The sequence below is a fragment of the Gekko japonicus genome, unplaced genomic scaffold (assembly GCF_001447785.1).
Source record: "Gekko japonicus isolate JY-2015 unplaced genomic scaffold, Gekko_japonicus_V1.1 scaffold243, whole genome shotgun sequence".
Lineage (NCBI taxonomy): Eukaryota > Metazoa > Chordata > Lepidosauria > Squamata > Gekkonidae > Gekko > Gekko japonicus.
The window spans coordinates 1,315,581-1,337,029 of NW_015168053.1; the positions used below are offsets into that span (position 1 = coordinate 1,315,581).

Sequence of the window (21,449 nt, forward strand, 5' to 3'; positions counted from 1 at the left end):
CTCTTTCCCAACACCTTCTACCTGATCCTTATAACTGGAGATGACAGGGATTGAATCTGCAACCTTTATTTATTTATTTGGTTTTTATCCCGCCCTCCCCTGCAAGCGGGCTCAGGGTGGGTCACAACAGTCATATATAATACATAAAATAATTAAAACATTAAAGCACAGTAGTTAATAAATGTTATTAAATAAAAGTTATTAAACAATAAAATGTTATTAAAACCTAAAGACAGCAGCCTAATTCTGGGAGTCCAGGTGCCTCTTGAAGGAAGCTAGTTAAAGTGGGCGTGCGTAGCAACCTGGTGATGCTTGTTGGTCTCTTCGCTGGGCAGAGCAAAATGGGCACTTCGGCACTGCAACGGTATGACCTAAGTGGGCAGTGCCAGCATCCTTCTGCATGCCACGGCCTACCACTGAGCCACGGTCTCTCCTCAGAACCCCAGAGCAGTAAGAGCATTCTCCAACAGAGTTTTTAAAAGTGTGCATTCAAAGTTAATCATGCACACTCCCAAACACACACACACAGACGCACACACACCTCAAGTTTGGCTTATTCCTCCCCCATTTTGGAATTTTGTCCACAGATTAGGTAAAATATTCTGCTCTTCATATTCTGGATCGGATGTCTACCAAATGCTGAGGATTCTCAACAGACCGCACAGCTCGCAGGGTGATACTGTCACCCTAAAACATTCAGATGTATTCAGATGTAACAGTCGTGCAGGGGCAACGGGGGAGACAGACTCATTCTGCCCACCGAGCAAATGAAAGGTCACGCGGGCTGTTCCAGGAAAAGGGCTTCCGCTACAGCCTTGAATCGCTTTTGCCGAACGTCCTTTTTATCCTGCATTAATGACGCTGAAGAAATGACCGCTGCTTCGTTCCATGGGCACAAATCTATGTTCCAGCCATGAAAGCAAACGTTGAAAAATGAGGGGTAAATTCAATGTTTTCTTCTTGAATCACTCCAATGGTGAGCATAAATGGAGGGGGAAACTGAACTAATTCATGCGTCTTAAGCCATTCTGAGCACGTACACCTTTATATCCTTATTAAGGTAGGGGCTGGGGGGCGGCAATCTAACAGGATCCAGCAGACAAAGGGTTACCTGTACCCCCCCCTCCTCACTGGCCCCCCTCTTTGCGGCCTCTAGCCTGAGCAGGCCTTGATCCTGAAGTAATGGTTACCGGGGCAACAAGGTTCACAAAAGGGGCCTTTCCAGAGCCAAATGTCCTCTGCCGGGATTCACAGGACTGGGGGTGGGAAGGGGAGGGAGGTTGGTAAACAGGGGAGACACAGCATCAAACCAAGTGAACCCAAGAAGTGTGTGGTGTGTGCATGTGTGTGTATGGGCTCACATGGCTGCTCGAGCATGTGGCACTTGGATGTAAGTTGTACACTCATGCGTGTTCTTAATGCTTGGAATTCCATCCTCTCACAGCACTGTTTTGCCTGCTCTTTAGGACTCTGCTTAGGAGTCTACTTATTGTAGGCTTACACGTGTGAGTGTAGCATTGCATATTTTAAACTTCGCCCTTTGTATGTGCATGCCTGCAGTGTTTGCGTAGTTATGCATCATGTGCATGCCACGATGGCAAATGCATTACTCCTTTTCGTCCAGTGTTCTGAACATGCGTGTTTGCACGTAGTCATGTCTAGTTTTCTCAGAGAATACTGAGAATTTTCTGCACGTGGATACGGGCTGAGAAGCATGTGATGAGGCTCCGGACACAATGTGGACGTGTGCGCCGCAGGCAAGAAAGCACAGGCAACACTATGTAAGCATGTGTGTGGGCTTGTGATTAAGGGTGTACGTGTAGAAAGTGTGTACATGGGCCAGGAGGGGAATGTGTGTGTGTATTTGTGTGAGATGTTATTGTCAACACCCAGGTAGCCCCTCTGGAGAGATTACTTCTCCAGGCACCAAATGGCCAAAGAATGTTAAACCCTTTAAAGACATAAACTTCTTAGTGACCCCAATCCCAGCATCCAGACGACATCTGAACAAAACAGGCAGCAACCCCCAGACTGGCACAGGAAAAGGGAAGGAAGCTCCGGCTGTGGAGTCCTACGCTCTCCGCCATTTCTTCTCTGAAAAAAATTGGCCTGTTTTGTTTGGTACGGTCGCTTCTCATGCATAGCAGGGAGCAAGATGGAAGCACGAGCTAACGGCTTCTATTAGACTCAGAGGCCGTGGGCACGCTCGAGCGAAGAATGTCAGCGACTCAAACTTCCAGACCAACGTTTCTCTCTGTGTATTTCTGTATTTCGATGGCACAGAGCTCCATTCTTAATGGCACAGAGGTCCCAGATGCTATTCATCTTTCCAAATTTCAGAACGCAGTGTATGCCAGGAAGGTGGTTATTAACCTGTTTCCCCGAAAATAAGACCTACCCCAAAAATAAGCCCTAGCAGGATTTCTATGCATTTGTGGTATAAGCCCTAGTGTGTCTTCTTGAGAAAAAATAAATATAAGACAGTGTCTTATTTTCGGGAAAACACGGTATGTTTTGTAGCAATTCAAAGAAAACCAGTATTCTATCTGCCAAGTGGTTGGAGGATATGTTTCAGTATTAGAAAAGGGCTTTTATTTGGTGGAATGTGCCCTCAAGTCACAGCCGACTTACGGCGACCCCACAGGGCTTTCAAGGCAAGAGATTAGCATGGGTAGTTTGGCATTGCCTGTTTCTGAGCAGCAACCCTGGACTTCCTTGGTTGTCTCTCATTCAAATACTAACCAGGGCAGACCCTGCTTCCGAGATGTGATGTGATTGGGTTAGCCCAGGCCATCCAGGTCAGGGCCAGACAGTGGTACTGGTACACGTTTATGTTTGTTTCCCAGCTGAACGGGCAAACCATCTCCCATTCCCAACAGCTTTTATCATCTAAATGTTCTACTGCTCTATTGTTTCTCAGCTGAACGGGCAAACCATCTCCCATTCCCAACAGCTTTTACCATCTAAATGTCCTCCTGCTCTATTTTACTGCTGGTATATTTTGTTTTGCTATTTTTACTTGTGTTGACTTAAGTGTTGTATTGACAGCTGCTCTGTGGGGTTCATTTTAACAGACAAGCCGGGCTAAAGTGACAAATATCAACCCATTCAAAGTACGTTTTGGCAGACACTGGGTGGTACAAAATCTGTGATGATTTGGCTGCGATGACTCAATGGTTTATGCAAGCCGGTGTTCAGTAATGAATCTAGAGGCACGAGCCTACCCAGGGGGCAAGACCTACATCTTACGGATGCAGGGCTGCCACCATAAATGGCATCCCTGCGTCCAGCGGTATCTCTCCCATAAAATGCAGGATCACCGATCTCAGACTGTGACCAATGTTCCCTCTAAGCTGTGGAGTCTTGTGAGCAAAAATCCTACTCTGTGAGCTACTGGCATTAAAGTTGTGAGCAAGCAATTTGGCTACTGCATAAATTAGTTTGCTCTGGAGCCCTCCTTCCTGAGCTCACACAAAAATGTGTGAGCCGGAGGCTAAAAAACTGTGAGCTAGCTCACACTAACTCAGCTTAGAGGGAACACTGACTGTGACCATATCACACCTTTCCCTATCCTTGTTCCACACTGTTGGTTGCCGTTGGAAGGGGTGGAAATGCATTTTTGTGAGAACATCAGAATGGGGAGGAAGTAAGTGACCCTATCAGGGGTCATTTCCTAGAAAAAGAGCTAGGGGAACTCATTAGCATATGCCACTCCCCCTGACATCACCGGAAATGTGTCATAAGGCCACCCACCCCGCCCCCAACGGTCCTGGCCGCCACCGCTGGCCTTGCATCTCCACTGCCGAGCCCCATGAGGGGCCCGGTGGTGGACCTGCAAGACTGGCGGGAGTGCAAGGAAGCCCCGCGAAGGCCCTCCCTGGCCCCAGGCAGGCAGGGGTGGGGAGAGGCAGGGAGGAAGCAACTTACGCTCCCTCTTCTCCTGCCTCCTCCTGGCTGAATGAGGGCCGGAAGCGGGGCAGCCGGAAGCAGGGGGCGGGGCTTCGTCATGTGCCCCGCCCCCCGTACGTCACCCAGGGGAACTGCGTTCCCCCGCGTTCCCCCCCCGAAATAACCTCTGGACCCTATACATTGCAGAGGAAAGGGGGGAGAGTCGGCACAGGGATATTGTTTTGGGTAATAGCGCAGTGTCTTTTTAAGCACCGCGATAACCATGCCACAAATCCATCTATTGGGAAAATAGATATTTCACTGAATAGTTCTATTTGGAGAATATGGGGAGTTCCCTCAGTCCCAGCAGGGAAGGAGGATCACAGACGTCCATGTCAGACTGCACATTCGGCATTTATGAGGTCTCAGGCTGAAGCTTTGACATCTTGGAATGCAGGGCTGGGACAGTCCTTCTGTCCAGGGTAGATGGTACTTGCTTAGATAGCTCTTTGGCCCGACTCTGCATCAGGAGACTTCACATATTTACAAACACAATCTGTGGCTAGTGAGGAGAGATTCCGACCGTCCCACCTCCTCCCCAGATAGCCGGTCCTGGTATTTGGCAAGTCAGTTTCTGGCAGGATGTGACGCCATTCCTGAGGGAGCCTGCGGCATTTCCTTTGTTTTCCTGAGCGCTTCCCTTGACAGGGGATGGGCAGGCGACAGATTCCCCTCTTTCCACCACTGACCTTACCTGGACTTCGCGGTCCCCGTACTTCTGTGGGTTTTTACTGCTCTGGCACTTCTTGCGCAGTTTCTTCAGCTCTGTCTGACACTTCTCGATGGACTCTGCTTTGGCACGATGCTCACCTTGGTATTTCTTCAGGGTAGCCTAGGAAGGAAGAGTCACGGGCCTGGTCAGGAGTTCCCCTTGCCTCATCCCATGTAAACACACAAACCAGCCCCCAGAACGGCTGTAGAGTTTTATTTCCTTTTGGATAAACAATCAGGTGGACAGAGGCATGTTGGTATGATAGGTCACTGGACAGAATCAACAGAGCATAAAGAACAGATTACTGGTTCCCTGACCAGCCGTGACGTCCAGGGACAAACACCAACTTTTAGCTCTCTTCAGGAGAACATTTGGTGGCCCTATTTATTTCCTCATTGAGGGCACAGGTAGGAGGTTCTCCATTTCCATCTCTTTTAAAAACATGGGTAGCAAGACTTTTTTTGTGAGGGAGAAGCTGGTCAGATAGGCAGAGAGAGGTAGACTTTGTGGGAATGACAGTGTCCACACCGCCCCACACACACCTGCTCTCTCACAGGCCCCGACTATCCCCCAGCTTCATATTCCTCGGCAGGTGATGGTAAAACAAGAAAAAAAGAAGAAGAGAGGGAAGAGAAGAAGAGATTGGATTTATACCCCACCCTTCACTACCCAAAGGAGTCTCAGAGCAGCTTACAATCCCTTTCCCTTCCCCTCCCCACAACAGACACCCTATGAGGTAGGTGGGGCTGAGAGAGCTCTCCTGAGAACTGCCCTTGAGAGAACAGCTCTGGAAGAGCTTATGACTGACCCAAGGTCACACAAGCAGTTGCATGAGAGCCAGTTTGGTGTAGTGGTTAAGTGCGTGGACTCTAATCTGGGAGAACCGGGTTTGATTCCCCACTCCTCCACTTGCACCTGGCTGGATGACCTTGGGCAAGCCGTAGCTCTGGCACAGCTGTTCTTGAAAAAGAGCAGTTTCTGTCAAGAGTTCTCTCAGCCCCACCTACCTCACAGGGTGTCTGTTGTGGGGAGGGGAAGGGAAAGGAGTTTGTAAGCCGCTCTGAGACACCTTTGGGTAGTGAAGGGCGGGGTATAAATCCAATCTCTTCTTCTTCTTCTTCTTCATGTGGAGGAGTGGGGAATCAAACTCGGTTCTCTTAACCATTACACCAAACTGGATCTCAATAACAACTGGCTCTCAAAAATATATCATAACCCACCTGGGACCTTTTATGAAAACTGAATACATTTTTACTTACGTCCCTCACTGCTAGACTCACATGCAACTCCTGCCTCAGTGGGGCAATTTGACCCCCCCCCCCACAAATGGGCAACTAAAAGGAATGGAAAAACAGATAAACAGAGATAGAACCAGTGCTTAATTTCTAACTCAGACAGAACTCCAGGTTGCCTAGAAGCCATGTTGTTTGCCACGAAAACATTCCTTAATTCTGAGAACAACAATCTACTTGGTGGCGAGGCGCTTTCCTTTCTAGTTGCTTCACATTTTCGAGGGCTTGAACAGATTGTGGGGCGAAGGCCCTGGCACAAATTGAACCTTAGAGGACGCACTTCAGAAGAGAAAATGGATGGAGAGAGGGATGGATGAGTATAAACGGAAGGGGGGGGGAGAATCAAAGTCACAGCAGAGAGGCGTGTGAATCAATCTCTCTCACCATCAGATACTTGATATCCAGTTCTAATTTGTGTTCCAACTGGGACAGGAGCTCTGACTGGAAAAGCTTCAGCTGGGAAGAGGCGACAAGAGAAAACAGGAAGAAAAGGGATGAGAGTCAGGAAGACAAGGGAGTGTTGCCACCTGTTCTCTCCCACAGCTTGACCGAGGGACATGACGGACTACCAGCCTATGTTGCATTTTATTTATAGTTTGCCGTTCTAACTGGGACTCAAGGTGGATTACACAGGGTAAGTCAATATAATCAACAGGATGGGACATCCATTAAAATGATGCGATAGGATTCAGATCGTAGAAAGTGGTACCAACCAGAAATCTGAAATTAGAACTGAAGTGATGCTTGAATATTAACATGATGCATTAAAGGATGTCAAAATGACATGTCAAAATGACAACATGACCAGAAATCTGAAATCAGAACTGAAGCGATGCTTGAATATTAACATGATGTGTTAAATGAGGTCAAAATGACATAGGATCTTGCTAAAACAACAGGCAGCATGAGTGATGCACGGCAGTAAACACCACAGTCCCTAACGCTTTACCCAAGCATCTTTCCGAGCCACTTTGTTACAGTACAGCCCTATTACCTGTACAGAAAAGCCTCCTAAAAGTTCAGTTTTGAGTAGTTTGCAGAAAGCCAGGAGTGGGGAAGACTTCTTGACCTCACCGGACAGGCCATTCCATAAGGTGGAGGCCACAACAGACTGCGCACAGAAACACTATGCAGGAAATTCACAGCTCCCCCCACTTCCCCAGTGACCTGTGCTCTATGCCCAGAGGAAGGCAAAAAACCCTCCAAGCAGTTGTCGATTTTGCCCATTTGCCAGTTGGCACCTGCAGAAAACCCTGCTCAGATGAGTGAAGTTGTTGTGGTAGAACATCAGGGGTGGAGGGAGGTGGGTCTGAAGGGAAGATCAGGTAGCAGATGATGTAAAAGACCTCTGCATGACACCCTAGAGGGCTGCTGCCCATCAGAACAGACGATATTGACTTTGATAGATCAGTGGTCTGACTCATTCTAAGGCAGGTTCATGGGGATACACTTCTGACTATGGTCTGTCAGTTTCAGCCAGGCCAATCTTGTACTGGGAGAGAAGGGCCACATCTCAGACAGAGACTCACCGTTTCCTCCAGCTGTACTTGAATCTGCCGATGAACTTCAGCCATCTGGAACAACGTGTCACCTGCAGGCCAGGGCGAATGGAGAGTTAATCAACCTCAGACATTCCCGTCCCTATGAAAACATGCTTTGTCCCCAGTCTGTCCCAGGATAATCTCCTTTCAAGTTAATTCCTTTTTCTAAGAGTTGTACAAGGGATCGCAGCTTGCTTTTAATTGCAACCACCAAGACACATAGACAGAAGTGGGCCTTCCTGGGGGCACACAGGCCCACCCTTGAGTGGGACTATGTAAATTCTGTTTTGGGTCTGCCATGCGCAATGTGCACATTTTGCCTAATGCACACAGCGATTAGATATGAAATCTACAGGCCATTCTAGAGTTGCCGGGATGGAAACTTTCCCAAAAAAGAAAGTACAGCCAGGTACAGAAGAAAGCTGCGGTGTTGTTGACTGGGTTAACCAAACACGGTTTCATACGCAGGCTAATATTTAGGCAGGAAAAACGCTCTGCACAATATGTTAAAAGTTAACTCTTTTAAAATCTTTCTAAGGGACAAACTAGGCATAGAGCATGAGATTCATTATCAAAATCTCCAGCATGCGGGGAGGGCGGCCTATAAATCTAAATAAATAAATAAAATAATGGGGGGGGGAACCAATGCTCAGGGGAGGGTTTAAGGCTTTACATGACAAAAGTGAAGGGGGACCGGGTTCCGGGTTGCAAAGCAGGAAGGAGAGTGGCTAACCTTTCACACTTGTGTTGTTTTCCTGATCTCAGTATCACCCCCCTCCTGGAGCGGTTGTTTGCCTCATGGAAGAAACATATAAATACAGTATCTCTTCTGGATACCTCCGGGGGGGGGGGGGGGAGCAGCAGCCTGGAAGGTCTTGAAATACTATCATTTTTATTAAAAAGTAGGCGCTGCGGTCGCTCAAGTGGTTAAGACGCTGAACTGCAGGCTATGGAAGGTCAGTAGTTCAGCAGTTCAAGACCCGAGTTGCCGCATGACGAAGTGAGCTCCCGTCTCTAGTTCCAGCTCCTGCCAACCTAGCAGTTCGAAAGCAAGAAATTGCAAGTAGATAAATAGGGACCACCTCGGTGGGAAGGTAACAGCGTTCCGTGCGCCTTTGTGTTTAGTCATGCCAGCCACATGACCACGGAAACGTCTTCGGACAGCGCTGGCTCTTCGGCTTTGAAACGGAGATGAGCACCGCAACCCTAGAGTCGGACTCGACTGGCTTCGAGCAAGGGAACCTTTACCTTTACCTTTAGGGGATCCAATTCTTGTGTTTCAATTGCCACATATAGTTTGACTAGGCATGATGTAAGAGATACACAAACAGTACTTCTGTCATGTATTTTGCAGATCAAATCTCCCGTGTGCGTGGGTGCATGCATGTGTGAATCAGACTGGGGAAGGAGAACTGAAGTAATTTACCCCATGGTTACCTGCCTGTTTTCCCTTGCAGGACAAACAGCAATTCTGGATGAGGTAGATTTAAATCAGAGAAATGGCTCAGGGGGAAAGGGTTAACCACCCTTTCCCAGAATACTGCTTCTCAATCGGATTCAGCCCCTACCATGGCAGATTTGATCTTTTTTTTTTAAAGTGGTAGATTTATAATCATATATAAGCTTGGCTATTCAATGTGCATTAGAATTAGACCTGCTAGTTGGAAATAGGTTGATGAATCAACCTAAGATTTAGCTGATTAATTGGCAGGGGCCAATTTTTATCAGTGGGTACCTGTTTCTTCTTCTTCTTCTAGACTACTTTGGTTCTGGTGTGTTATTGCAATAGGGAATTTAAAAAAAAATTACGATGATCCATCTTTCTAACAATGATTGGGCGCTTCCGTTCACTGCATTCTAAGTTCCCTTTACTACCTCCAAAAAATTGACTTCTTTGGGGTAACGTCCACATTTATTTTAATATAATCAATTAATTGGTTCAAGGTGGATGATTACCACCTAGATTGTTCAATGGTCCCAGACGTAAATATAAATAGCACATTTGCTAGTGCTAAAAACCTCAACCCCACTCCCCCCCAAAAAAACTTGCATATGGTCCTAGGTGCAATCAAGGTTTTTCTTGAAAGGTCCCATTTCACATTGCAGAGTGAGTGTGTGGTGCTGGTTTGGATAACAACCCATGGAAACAAAAAATTCCTGCAAACGAGAAGCTAAGAGAACAGGAGGAAGGGCTGTCTGCTCTCTGATGTGCTGCTTTTTTTTGGTCTTGTCACATGGGAGCATTTAGGCATGCAAACCCTAAACCGCCCTCATCTGCTGCCTTGAAACAATGCAACCCAGAAAAAGCACCTACCACACCATTCCGCTGCACACGTGAACTGTCTCAAGGGTGCAATTCATATGTTACCAGAACTGTGTGGTTACCTCTGATCCCATGACATTCTGGTAATGTTTGAAGAGTGGAATAGCATGGGTTAATCAGCATCACATGAGTGCTGTGCCAGTGTCAATGGCTCAGACTTTTTGGGGGGGTAGGGGCAGAGAGTCAGCGGTGTGTATAGTAGCCACATGATCAGTCCGTCCCATGTGACTCCTGCCAGGTTTTGTGTAAGAGGCAAAAGGATGTGTTTGCATTGCGATGCTGGTTACATACACTCCAGAGTCTCCTCTTTCAAGACGTTCTCAAAATCCTAATTTGATAACACCATCAAATTCTTTCTTTCTTTTTTGGGCAGATGCATCCATGTAAACTATATTTGCATGCAAATGCTCTCTAGAGAGGAGCAGAATGGGATATAAGGTCCTCTTCTTCTCAGGAGACAACCGAGAGAAAGAGATTTCACTCTAGTAGTGTTGGACTAGAACTACAGGGACCAGAATTCAAAACCCTGTTCTGTTTGGAAGGTGGTCATGGGACAGTTGCTCTCCCTTAGCCTAGCTCACCTCACAGGAGTGTTGTGAGGATAAAAGGGAGAAGCGTAGACTACGTATGTTGCCCTGAGCCCCTTGGGAGAAGGACAGGATAACCCTTTAGGCTTTGATCCCACCAAGTCTTTCCACAGGTGGAAGAATTTCTGCTTGCAAAGAACAACTTTCTTGGCTTCGGTTTCCTCCTCCCATGATAGCCTGAAATCCCCCCCACCCAATCCTTCTCCTAGAGGACAGGGAACCCCCCCAGGAACAGGACTGGGGGAGGGCATTTCAAGCTGCCATGACAGGTGGAAGGTGAGAAAGCTGCATTCCACAAGGAGGGAAATCCATCCTGCATGGGAAAACTCCAGGGTGGGTCTAAGCAAGGGCTGGCGTCAGCATACCTGGAGATGGGGCAGCTGGGAGAGACCAGGGATTCTGGCAGGGCCCACTGCTGTCAAGAACCCCCCCCCCCATTTGCTGGTGCTCCACCACACTCCCAGCTATACACACTGTTCAGTGCCACTGGGGAAAGGGCTGCAGGCAGCAGTGAGTATGGGCCGTGGGAGAGCTCCCAAGAGGGCAGGGGAAAGGCACAAAGACACTTGGGAGGCACGCAGGTGGGGGGGAAGGGAAGGAGGGTGTGGGGGGCTGATGAGGGGTAGAAGAGAGGAGGGGGCCCTAGGAACTCTCTGCCTGGGGTCCCTCCAAACCTGGAACCAGCCCTGGTAAGCCAATGTAAATAAAAGCAGTTCAAAGGGAGAAATTTAACTTACCCAGTTCCTTGGATCCTTGGCTGTCGCTGGCCAACTCCCCGAGTTTCACTAAGGCATCAAAATAACCTTTGGCTGCCACCGTTACTCCTGCAAAAGGTGGTGGTGGGGATGCACTATTGATTAATGAACTTGTAACATGCGCCCGTGGGCACGCACGCACACACAGACTTTTCTTTTTAAAGACGCATAAACTTTGACCTGACCTGAGGTCAAGGGATGGAGTGGCGTATCTCGTTACCTGAGAGTGCTTTCTGATAGTTCTTTCCCATGGTAACAAAATTCCTTAGACTGGGGTTGAATTGGTCCAGAATCGCCTAGTTACAAGAGAGAAGAATATCTATATTTGCAGCATGATCCATCCAAAGCAAAATGCTTTTATGCCCCCCGCTCCCCCTGATTTAAAGATTTTACGTGTATGTTTAACTTTCCCATGAAAATGAATGGGAATTAAATGGACTTAGCTTTGGCTAGTTCTTAGCAGTAAATTTTGCCTGTATTTTCTAGACACAGTACTTGAACATGTTTCGGTCACCAAGAAAATCGGTCACCAAGAAAATGGCAGACGGACAGACAGACAAGGGACAGAGGGATGGGTGAAATGTAGACAGGATGGATGGACTGACTAGAGGACTCAGAGGTTGGATGGGGAGGAGGCAGGTTTATAGACCTGACTTAAGAATGTAGCCATACTGGATCTGACCACACGTGTGGTGGTGGAAACGACTGTCAAATCACAGCAGACTTACCCTGTAGGGTTTTCAAGGCAAGAGACATTCAGGGGTGGTTTGCCATGGCCTGCCTCTGTGTCACAACCCTGGTATTCCTTGGAGCTCTACCTTCTAAACACTAGCCAGGGTTGAGCCTACTTAGCTTCCAAACAGCCTGGCATCATTGTTTACAGGCAACCAACCAGACACTTCCAGGCTGCATTCACACACACTAAATAATTCACTTTCAATTTACTTTCAGTACACTTTCTAACTGGATTTTACTGTCGGAACTGGCAAAATCCAGTTGGAAAGTACATTGAAAGTGGATTGAAAGTGGCTCTTCCACATTCTCGTTTTTGTCACTCACTTGTCCCTACTGCTTTGAGTCCCCCCCCCTTTCCACATGTGTTTTACTCCCTAGGGGGAACCCTGAAGCAATAGGGACACACAAGTGAGGAAAATCAGAATGCCACAGAGGGCCTACAAATACAACATAGAGGCCCATGCCTTTCCCACACATTTGCTCCTAACCAGGGGTCATTTCGTAGAAAAAGAGCTAGGGGAACTCATTAGCATAACTCATTAGCATATGCCACACCCCCTGACATCAGGGGCCTGGCGGTGGACCTGCAAGGCCAGCGGGAGTGCGTGAGGAAAATCAGAATGCCACAGAGGGCCTACAAATACAACATAGAGGCCCATGCCTTTACCACACATTTGCTCCTAACACTGGTATTCATGTCCCCCCCCCACATGCCATTTTCCCACTGTTTTTTTTTTATAAATGGCAGCTGCTAGCACCATTTTTTTTTTTAAGCTGGAAAAGAGTCCTTGGGTGGTGTAGTGAAGGATGACAGCAATAAAACGGCACTGATTTGGATGGCAGCTTTAAAAATGTGCACTTTATAAAAAGATACGTTACCTGAAAGAATTATGTTGTTAAAGAATTGGAAAAAGAGAAAAAAATTCAAGAACGTAATAGAGGTTTGAGCACTGTGGGAAGTCAGAAGGGGGGGGGGAGGTATTTGGATAAAAGGATATGAAAAGTTTGTTATATGACGTAAAATTTTACTTATTATTATATCCTAATAAAATTGTTTTTTAAAAAATGTGCACATTCCTTTCCACATGGCACTCAAACCCACTTGGCCTGTGATCTTTCAGGAAAGACTGGAGTAAAGAAAAATGATGACAGGCGGATGCTCCAAAAAAACACTATTCCAGTTGGCCAGCCGAGGCTGAATAAACATTTGTATGGCTGCAACTGTACAGACTGGCACGTGTAGATATGGAGGCAAGAACGAGAGATAAAGATCGCCACCAATGGATGCAGAGAAGGCTGAGAAGATGAACAGATATTTATCACTTTATGGAAATAATTTTTTTCAAACTCCTGTGTTTCCGTCCTATACAGGATTCCCCAGGGTGAATTGTCACAGATGTTATAAACAATATAATAACCACAACAAAGGAAGACAGAAATCAATAAAACCAGCAGATAAAACAACCAACACTAGCAACTTTAAAATTCAGCTAAACAAATCTGGCATCATTAAAATCAACCACTCATCAACAAGCACCATCTGCGGCCAATGTTGCATAATACAGCCTTCTTTCTAACCTACAAACGTTTGCCAAAAAGAGAACAATTTGCACCCACTGGTGAAACTCTGGCAAGGACAGAGAGATATGGACCTCCCTGGGCCGGGCATTCCTCAACTACATACTTCTAAGTTTTTATACGTGGTGCCTTGGCGTTGGCTTCACAATCTCTTAAAACATTTCACATGCATTAACTCAGCAGTTCTTACAAGAGCCCCATGCCTCAAGGTGCGATAGGGTTCCCAGCTCTGGGTTGGGAAATACCTGGTGATTTTGGGGGTGGATGGTGAGGAGGGCAGGGTTTGGGGAGGGGGGGACTTCAATGGGGTATAATGCCATAGAGTATGCCTTCCAAAGCACCAATTTCCCCCAAGTACACGGATCTCTGTCAACTGGAGAGCAGTTTTGATAGTGGGAAATCTCCAGCCGCCACCTGGAAGTTGGCAGCCCTAAGGTGGGACCGCTAAGTCAGACAGAGGAGTCCTTTGCCACAGGCCACCAAGGGAGCTCAGCATGCACCCGAGATCTGAACTTCCTATCTTATATTTTCAGCCAATTAAGACGTATGATGGGGTGGGGGTGAAAGAGAGAGAAGAGGGGGAAGGTGTGATGGGAGGAAGGTGGGCAAAGGGCTGCCGGTGGGGTGAGAATGAAGGGGGAGTGAGTGAGCAATACATGGATAGGAGAGACGTATAGGAGGAAGGCAGGGGTCATTTCGTAGAAAAAGAGGTTCAGGACCTCATTAGCATAACTCATTTGCATATGCCACACCCCCTGACATCACCAGAAGTGTGTCAGAAGGCAACACCCACTGCTCAGGCTCCGCTGGACTGTTTGTGATTGCTAGCTATTGGGGGGGAGGGACGTGCAGATCTGTCCTCGCAGAGGAGGGAGAGCTTGTACCTAAATAAAACTCGGTCTTAAAGGTGCCACTGGACTGTTTCGGACTGGGGGGCCGGGGGGTGGGGCTCTGCAGCTTACCTGCCTGCTTCTTGCTCAGACTGAGGGCTGCTGGGAGCAGGAGGCGGGGCTTGTTGCATGTGCCCACCCCCTGGGCTCTTTACTAACGGAGCTCTGCTCCTGTGCGCTCTTGCAGGAAATGACCCCTGGAGGAAGGACAGATGGACTGGGGTCCCACAGAGGAAAGAGGGTGGGCCAAAGGATGTGTATTGTGGTATATAGCAGATCACAGTGCCAAAGGGCATTTTCACACCTGATACTAGAAATGCTTTTTGCTTTCCCCTGCTTATGCCTGGAATGCCATCCCAGTGTCGCCCCCTCTCTCATTTCCTTCGAGTCCCTGTTCAGAATTCAGCTTTCCGTGAAGCCACCTTCGTCTGCATCCCCTACTGAAAAGTGGCCAAACGTTCCTGGACCTGAAATGCACACATCTCTACATCTCTGTCTCTGGGTTACCCACTTTTCTCTTTGTTATCTCCCCAATGTTGATTTTTAGATTGTCAAACTCCAGATAAAACAGGAGTCCAGTGGCACCTTATAGTTTACATAATTTATCCCAGTAGGAGCTTTTGTGAGTCAGAGAGCAACAGACTGCACACCCCAAAGAAGAGAGTGTTCAAATTGTGTTAGTATATAAGGTGCTACTGGATTTCTGTTTCATTTTGGTGTTACAAACTAACACCATTCCAGAGAGCGGCTGTGCCAGCAACACAAAGGACTCCTGTGGCACCTGAAAGATTTACTGTGTCGTAAACTCCCAGAAGGCATTTCTTTGAGACTTGCAAGCTCCTGAGGGCAGGGACTTCTCTTCCTAGGCCCTGCCAAGTACCATGCACCTTGATCTCACTGTTATCAAAAACCAAACACATTTTTAAAATCCTGTCGCGTGAAAAGTAAACACATCCAATTTTAAAATGGCCCCGGTTCCGTTTTGCATTCCACATGAATGACATTCACGCATGCATCCAAACCAACATGGAGAAATGCTTGCCCGGCATCCTGAGTGAAAAAAACACTACCAGGCACCTTTCAATGGCCTCCCAAACTCTGACAGGCATAAACCCCCCAATTTCTCGGAAAGTTCGCAACAGGCAAAGCTCCCCTTTGCGGCCCAGACTTCGCAGAGCCCAGGTCTCCCTTCAACCTCCCCCCCCCCTTCCCCAACCACAACACCACAATGTCTCCTTCTCCGTGTCTGCTTAAACATCTGTCAGATGTGCCTCAGCGAAGAAGACAGCCAGAACACAGGAACTGGGGCGATGTGCATGTTTCCTCTCGGGATAAGAACAGAATATCCCATCCAGTTGGAGGCAAGATTTTTTTTTGGGGGGGGGGGGCGCTCCACATCTCCAACAAGCCAGAGCAGGGGGGGAAAGAACGGGTTAAGTTTCCCTCTTCGTCTCCCGGCCAAGTCTGCCGAGGCCAAGATTTGGCACGGTGTTTGCTTCATTTCCATACCGGAGAGAGACCGAGAAATAAAGGACTTCAGAAGCCTTCCAGCTTTGAGCAGAAACTAACCAGAAAAATGGGTGGCTGCAGATTTCATTCAAAAGCCAGGAGCCAAAAAATGTCCAAATCTGGCCCCAACCCCTCTCGTAGCCCGTCAAAGAAAGTCTGTGTTTTTCTTTCCAAGGCAGGAACGGAAGCAAAAAAAAAAAGAACTTTTGACAAACTTTTCCTAAGTTTTCCAGATCCACGCCCAAATCCACAGTGGAATTAGTCTAATAAAACAGTAGGGCATATGTATATATGGAGCAAGTTTAAAGTCTAATAAAAGAACAGTGCACACCCAGAGAGAGAGAGAGAGAGGTGCGTTTCACTTTGTAAATCCTCTAAACAATGGAATGTGCCAGTTATCTCAAAGAGGAATAAAACTTTTAATCCACTCAGAGAACTTCTGTTTTGATTAGATATGGGTGGTTTTTTTTGTTTTGTTTTGTTTTTCTTTGCAGGGGTGGAGAGAAGAAAATAACTAAGTCCTGATATTAATGTTTGCTTAACCTTCCAATGAAAAATGCTGGCGATTGGGGGGGGGGGAGTTGCTGGAACCCCCTTTCACCCTCCCTCCTTTTTACGGGCTCTGTTTTTCAACAGATCTTTGGGAGGTGGAAGGGCGGCGGGGAGGGGGAGAGCAGCCCAGCAGTTATAGCCAAAAAGCAAACGAGGCTTGGGTGTGTGTGTGTGTGTGTGCAACAACAGATGATGGGCAGGATGCAGGGCCGGAGTGGTGGATGGGAAGAAGGGAAGCCGCATCAGTCTGGGAGGGAGACACTCACTGTTAGGGGGAGAAGGAGGATGAAGAAGAAGGAATCGAGGGATGAAGGCGGGGGGCGAAGGGAGGAAAGTGCTGGGCTGGGAAGGAGGAAGCAGATGGGGCTTGCGAGGTAGAAATGCGGCTGCATGGAGGGATCGCCGGGGAGGCAGCAAGAGCGAGAGAGGGCCGGGGGAAGGGGGGACCGGGGGGCCCAGAGAGAGGCGCCGCTCACCCGATAGACATTCTCCGTCAGCCGATTGACCTCCTCCGAGCGGGACATGATGCCGGGGCAGTGAGCGCAGCGGGGCCCGGACGGGGCGTGCTAGGGAAGGGGTGGGGTCGGAGGGGGAGGGTCTTAAAGGGGGGAGCGGGAGGGAGAGGAGGGGGAACGAGGGAGGAAGAAAGCTGCGAAAGGCCGCATCGGTGCCAAAAGCCTGCTGGAGCCCCGGCGGCGGCGACGGGCAGACCACACAGCGCGATACCCCGCCGTAGTGAGATGGGTAAAAATATCTCAGGCTCTCGGCAGAGGCTCCCTAGGCATAATTTGACTTTCAAAAAAAGTAACACCTGGGACCACCCTTTGTTGCTATCTCCTTTAAGAATTGTCCAGGCGTGGGGGCGCTACGGTGAATTCCCCTAGTCGGAAATTGTTTTGAAAATCAGATTTTTTTTTAACGCTTCTGATTTGAGCTGTTTTCAGCATTATCCCTAACGTTGCATTAGGGATTTTAGATTCCACCCATCCAAATCTGAAAACTAAAGTGTATAAGGTACACTCAATTTAGCAAGTTGCCTTTGGTCCCAGTTGCCTCGGTATTAATCAACAGCTCCTCTCACTGAATTGCAAGTGGATGTGAATTCCAAGTTTGTTGTTTATAAAGCCGAAGGAATTATAATGCAGTATTATGAAGTGCAACTACATATCTGAATAAAAATGCAGAATCACTGGATTAAAAGAGGAAGAAAATATCTCCCAACTAAAACAACAGTTTTATCCAATTATAAGAAATGGCCGTCAACTGGACATATTTATGTTGAATTTCAGGAGCTTGCAATAGCACAATATGGACATATGAATCTTGGAGTGATAACAGGAATTAAATCTTAAGAAAATCTTAAGAAAATCTGAAAGCTCAGGAAAGGGCCCCCTCTCCTCATGTAAGTAAATGGGGGCAACTCTCCACAGGGTCTTGTATGCTGCTCTTAATGTTCAGGCATTAGCTACACAACAAACCCACGAGGTTAGCCTAAGAGAGGTGACTGGCCCAGGGACACACAATCAACTTGATGGTTGAGCAAGGATTCGAACTCTGGTCTCTCAAGTTCTCAAGGGTAAATCCCAACACAATAACCATTCCATTACTGTACCCATCCTGCTCTGCCCATATGTTAGGGGCAGGGAGGTGTTATGAGAACCTGACATCAAGAAAAAGCAGATGGTATAGTCTAGAATAAAAGCTTGTTTGAAATTCAGGTGTCAGATCTGAATTCTGAAATGTTGCTGGGAAATTGCAACCAAGTTTATTCCCGTTACATTAAATTCAAAACTCAGCAATAATTATGACACCTGGAGTTTACTTGTACCATCCCCACTACCACCTTTGTGCCTAACAGGTACATGAGATGCAGAAATTCTGTACATTTTCTATATACGTACATTCAGCCAGGGCGCTTTCTGCACGGCTGTTCCTCCATGCCTGTTCCGTGTAGCCCTCATAGGTTGCGGAGGGAAACATAAGTGCTGGGGAAAAGGTGACAATCCCAAGCAGGAGTGGCAATGATACTGTACTACAGGGTGGCCTTTCTCAAAATGAGACATCATCACCAAAATGACGGGAGTGCAGGCGGTTTTACAAAGATAGAGTGTAAACACAGTGGTTAGAAAGTCCCTGGAATAGCCTAATAGCCGAGACCAGCCCAATCTTATCCCTGACCTGAACGGCCCAGGCCAGCCAGATATCATCAGAATTGGCCCCAATGGGTGCCTGGATGGGAAGCAGCCAAGGAAGCCCAGGAACAAAGCAGGGTCAGTACTGGGAAGGGAACTAATCAATAATTATTATTATTATCGTATGTCAATGTGTGTAGTATAGCCGGGAAATCCTAAAATTGCCTGGCAGCCTTAAGTTCTAGCCCTTTAACGCAGGGGTGGCCAAACTGCGGCTCTTTCACACATATTGTGTGGCTCCCGGCAGGGTGGCTGGGGAAGCGAAGGGGAGGCAGGCCTCCCCAGTCAGTCTCCCCTTCTCCAGTCAGTGTTCTCCTCCCTGGGTAGGCTGGAGGTGGGGGCGAGCAGAGAAAAATGCATTCTCAAAGCCCCCCCCCCAGCCAGCTTGGAGAAGGCATTTGTCTCTTTAAATCCCTTCTCCAAGCCAAGTCAGCTGGCATGGGGTGGGGGGTGGGCTTGGAGGACGCATTTAAAGTTAGTTTCTTTCCACCTCTCCTTCCCTCCCCCTCTCTTTTTCCTTCCTTCCTTCCTTCCTTCCTTCCTTCCTTCCTTCCTTCCTTCCTTCCTTCCCACCTCTTTCCTTTAATTCTACCTCTCTCTCTCTCTTAGACAAATAAATATCATTAGCAAACAAAAAAATGCCTTTGGACAAATAAATATCATTATCAATATCTGTTTTTACCCCTTTTGTTTTTATTTCCGGCAGTCTCATTTAACGTTAATAAAAAACAAGTTTTGCATATTTTTCAATAAAAACGTGTGTAATATTTGCGGCTCTCAAACATCTATTTATTCTATGTGGCTCTTACATTAAGCAAGTTTGGCCACCCCTGGTTTAGCGTTATGCATCACTAAAGTGGCAAGCTGGACCTGGACTTATTGGGGGGAGGACTGAGAGAGCTCTGAAAGAGTTGTGACTGACCCAAGGTCACCCAGCTGGCTTCATGTGGAAGAGTGCAGAATCGAATCCAGTTCTCCAGATTAGAGTCCACCGCTCTTAACCACTGTGCCATGCTGGCTCTCACTGGGAAGGAAAACCACCAAGGAAGACTGTTTACAAAAAAAGCCCTGCTGAGTCAAGCACTTGGTCTGCCAAGTATCGTCTAATTGGACTGGCAGCGGCTCTCCAAGGTGTTAGGCCTCTTTCCCATCTTCAGCCATCTGACCCTTTTAACTGGAGATGCCGCGGTTTGAACCTGTTACCTTCTGCATGTGTACAAAGGAGTTCCTGCTTCAAAAAAATCCCTGGGTTTTGACTACAAACAAGATAAACAGAATAAGAAGCAAAAGGTGGGTGTGGCTGGATGACCACACTTCTGGTAACACGGGTGTGTGGCCTAATATGCTAATGAGTTGCTGCTACTGGGTGTGGCCTATTATGCTAATGAGTTCTCCTGCTGAGCTTTTTCTACCAAAAAAGCCCTATTTTTAACCAAGTAACACTCTAGTTAAGATGGGAAATGGGCAACAAACTGGGAAGCTCAGCCATGGACTTCTCAGGTGGTCTTATGCAACCTCCCCTATTGTTCAGTCTCAATCACACACACACACAAACACACACGGTGCCATTTGCAATATACGGAGATAACAGTGTCAGAAAGAATTCTAAGATAACACATGGGCAGTGCTTGGCATGCTTGAAACAAGATAAAAGTTAAGTGTTGAGAGATGAGCATCTTGCCTTCATGCTTGGTATACAAGTGGGAAACTTGGCCGCTCTGGAATGTGGATTGACTTTCAGGGTCTTTGTGGCACCGTCAGCATTGGAACCCAGGCCTTCCTAGCTAAGGTGTGCAACTGACCAGCATAGGTTGGAAGATTATTTTAGAGTGAAAAATAGAGAGATCTCAGACATTGCTGGTCACTGCAGTGGGTCTGGGGATTGGGCACAAGCAACCCTGATAGTTTGGCCACATCTGCTATTGTTGCTCTCCAGGGCTGGCGGGATTCCCGGTGGTGCCGTGCCAACTCTGGGAGGCTCATTTTCCCATGGGACTCCGTCCAGCCCCCCTGTAGCGAAAGTCCAGAATCAGAGACTTTCCCCCTGCCAACCTGTAGTGTGTTTGGATACGATGGGTGGATGCTGGTTACGGGCTGTCCTCTGCTGGCTGTTTCCAGCACTTGCAAGAGCAGACAACAGCAGGAAGACACTGGTTGGGCTGGTATAGGGGAGGCTTCAATCCCAGTATAGGGTTGCCACTGCCAGCAAGCACGAGGGGGGGAAACTGTCTTGCCCCTTCAACAGAAGCTTATGTGTGCATAAAACTCCATCAAGTCGCCGCTGACTTGTGGTAACCCCAGCAAGGGACTTTCAAGGCAAGTGAGAAGCAGAGGTGGGTTGCTGCTGCCTTCCTCTGCAGCGTCTTCCTTGGTGAAAGCAGAGGTCATTTCGGGGGGGAACGCGGGGGATCGCAGTTCCCCCGGGTGAGGTATGGGGGGTGGGGCACATGACGAAGCCCCGCCCCCCGCTTCCGGCCGCCCCGCTTCCAGCCCTCATTCAGCCAGGAGGAGGCAGGAGAAGAGGGAGGGTAGTTTGCTTCCCCCCCGCCTCTCCCCACCCCTGCCTGCCTGGGGCCAGGGAGGGCCTTGGCAGGGCTTCCTTGCACTCCCGCTGGCCTGATGTCAGGGGGTGTGGCATATGCTAATGAGTTATGTTAATGAGTTCCCCTAGCTCTTTTTCTACGAAATGACCCCTGGGTGAAAGGGTTGCCAGCCTCCAGGTGGTCTGGTAGCTGGAGGTCTCCCACTGTTACAACTGGTCTCTAGGTGGCAGAGATCGGTTCCCCTGGAGAAAATGGCTGCTTTGGAAGGCGGACGCCATGGCCTTGTACCCCA

General features: G+C 48.0%; 1 protein-coding gene across 1 annotated transcript in view; it reads right to left on the bottom strand.

The window, feature by feature from the left end:
* The window catches only part of LOC107113130 (brain-specific angiogenesis inhibitor 1-associated protein 2-like), a 27,043-nt gene extending 10,097 nt beyond the window's left edge, over nucleotides 1–16,946 (bottom strand). Inside the window, exons 1-6 of the mRNA XM_015414395.1 lie at nucleotides 16,899–16,946; nucleotides 11,379–11,454; nucleotides 11,141–11,227; nucleotides 7,482–7,543; nucleotides 6,337–6,408; nucleotides 4,643–4,780 (exon numbers count right to left, since the gene is read on the bottom strand). Coding sequence (XP_015269881.1) covers nucleotides 4,643–4,780; nucleotides 6,337–6,408; nucleotides 7,482–7,543; nucleotides 11,141–11,227; nucleotides 11,379–11,454; nucleotides 16,899–16,946 — 483 coding nt within the window. The remainder of the gene's footprint in view (nucleotides 1–4,642; nucleotides 4,781–6,336; nucleotides 6,409–7,481; nucleotides 7,544–11,140; nucleotides 11,228–11,378; nucleotides 11,455–16,898) is intronic.
* Between the last annotated feature and the right edge of the window lie 4,503 nt (nucleotides 16,947–21,449).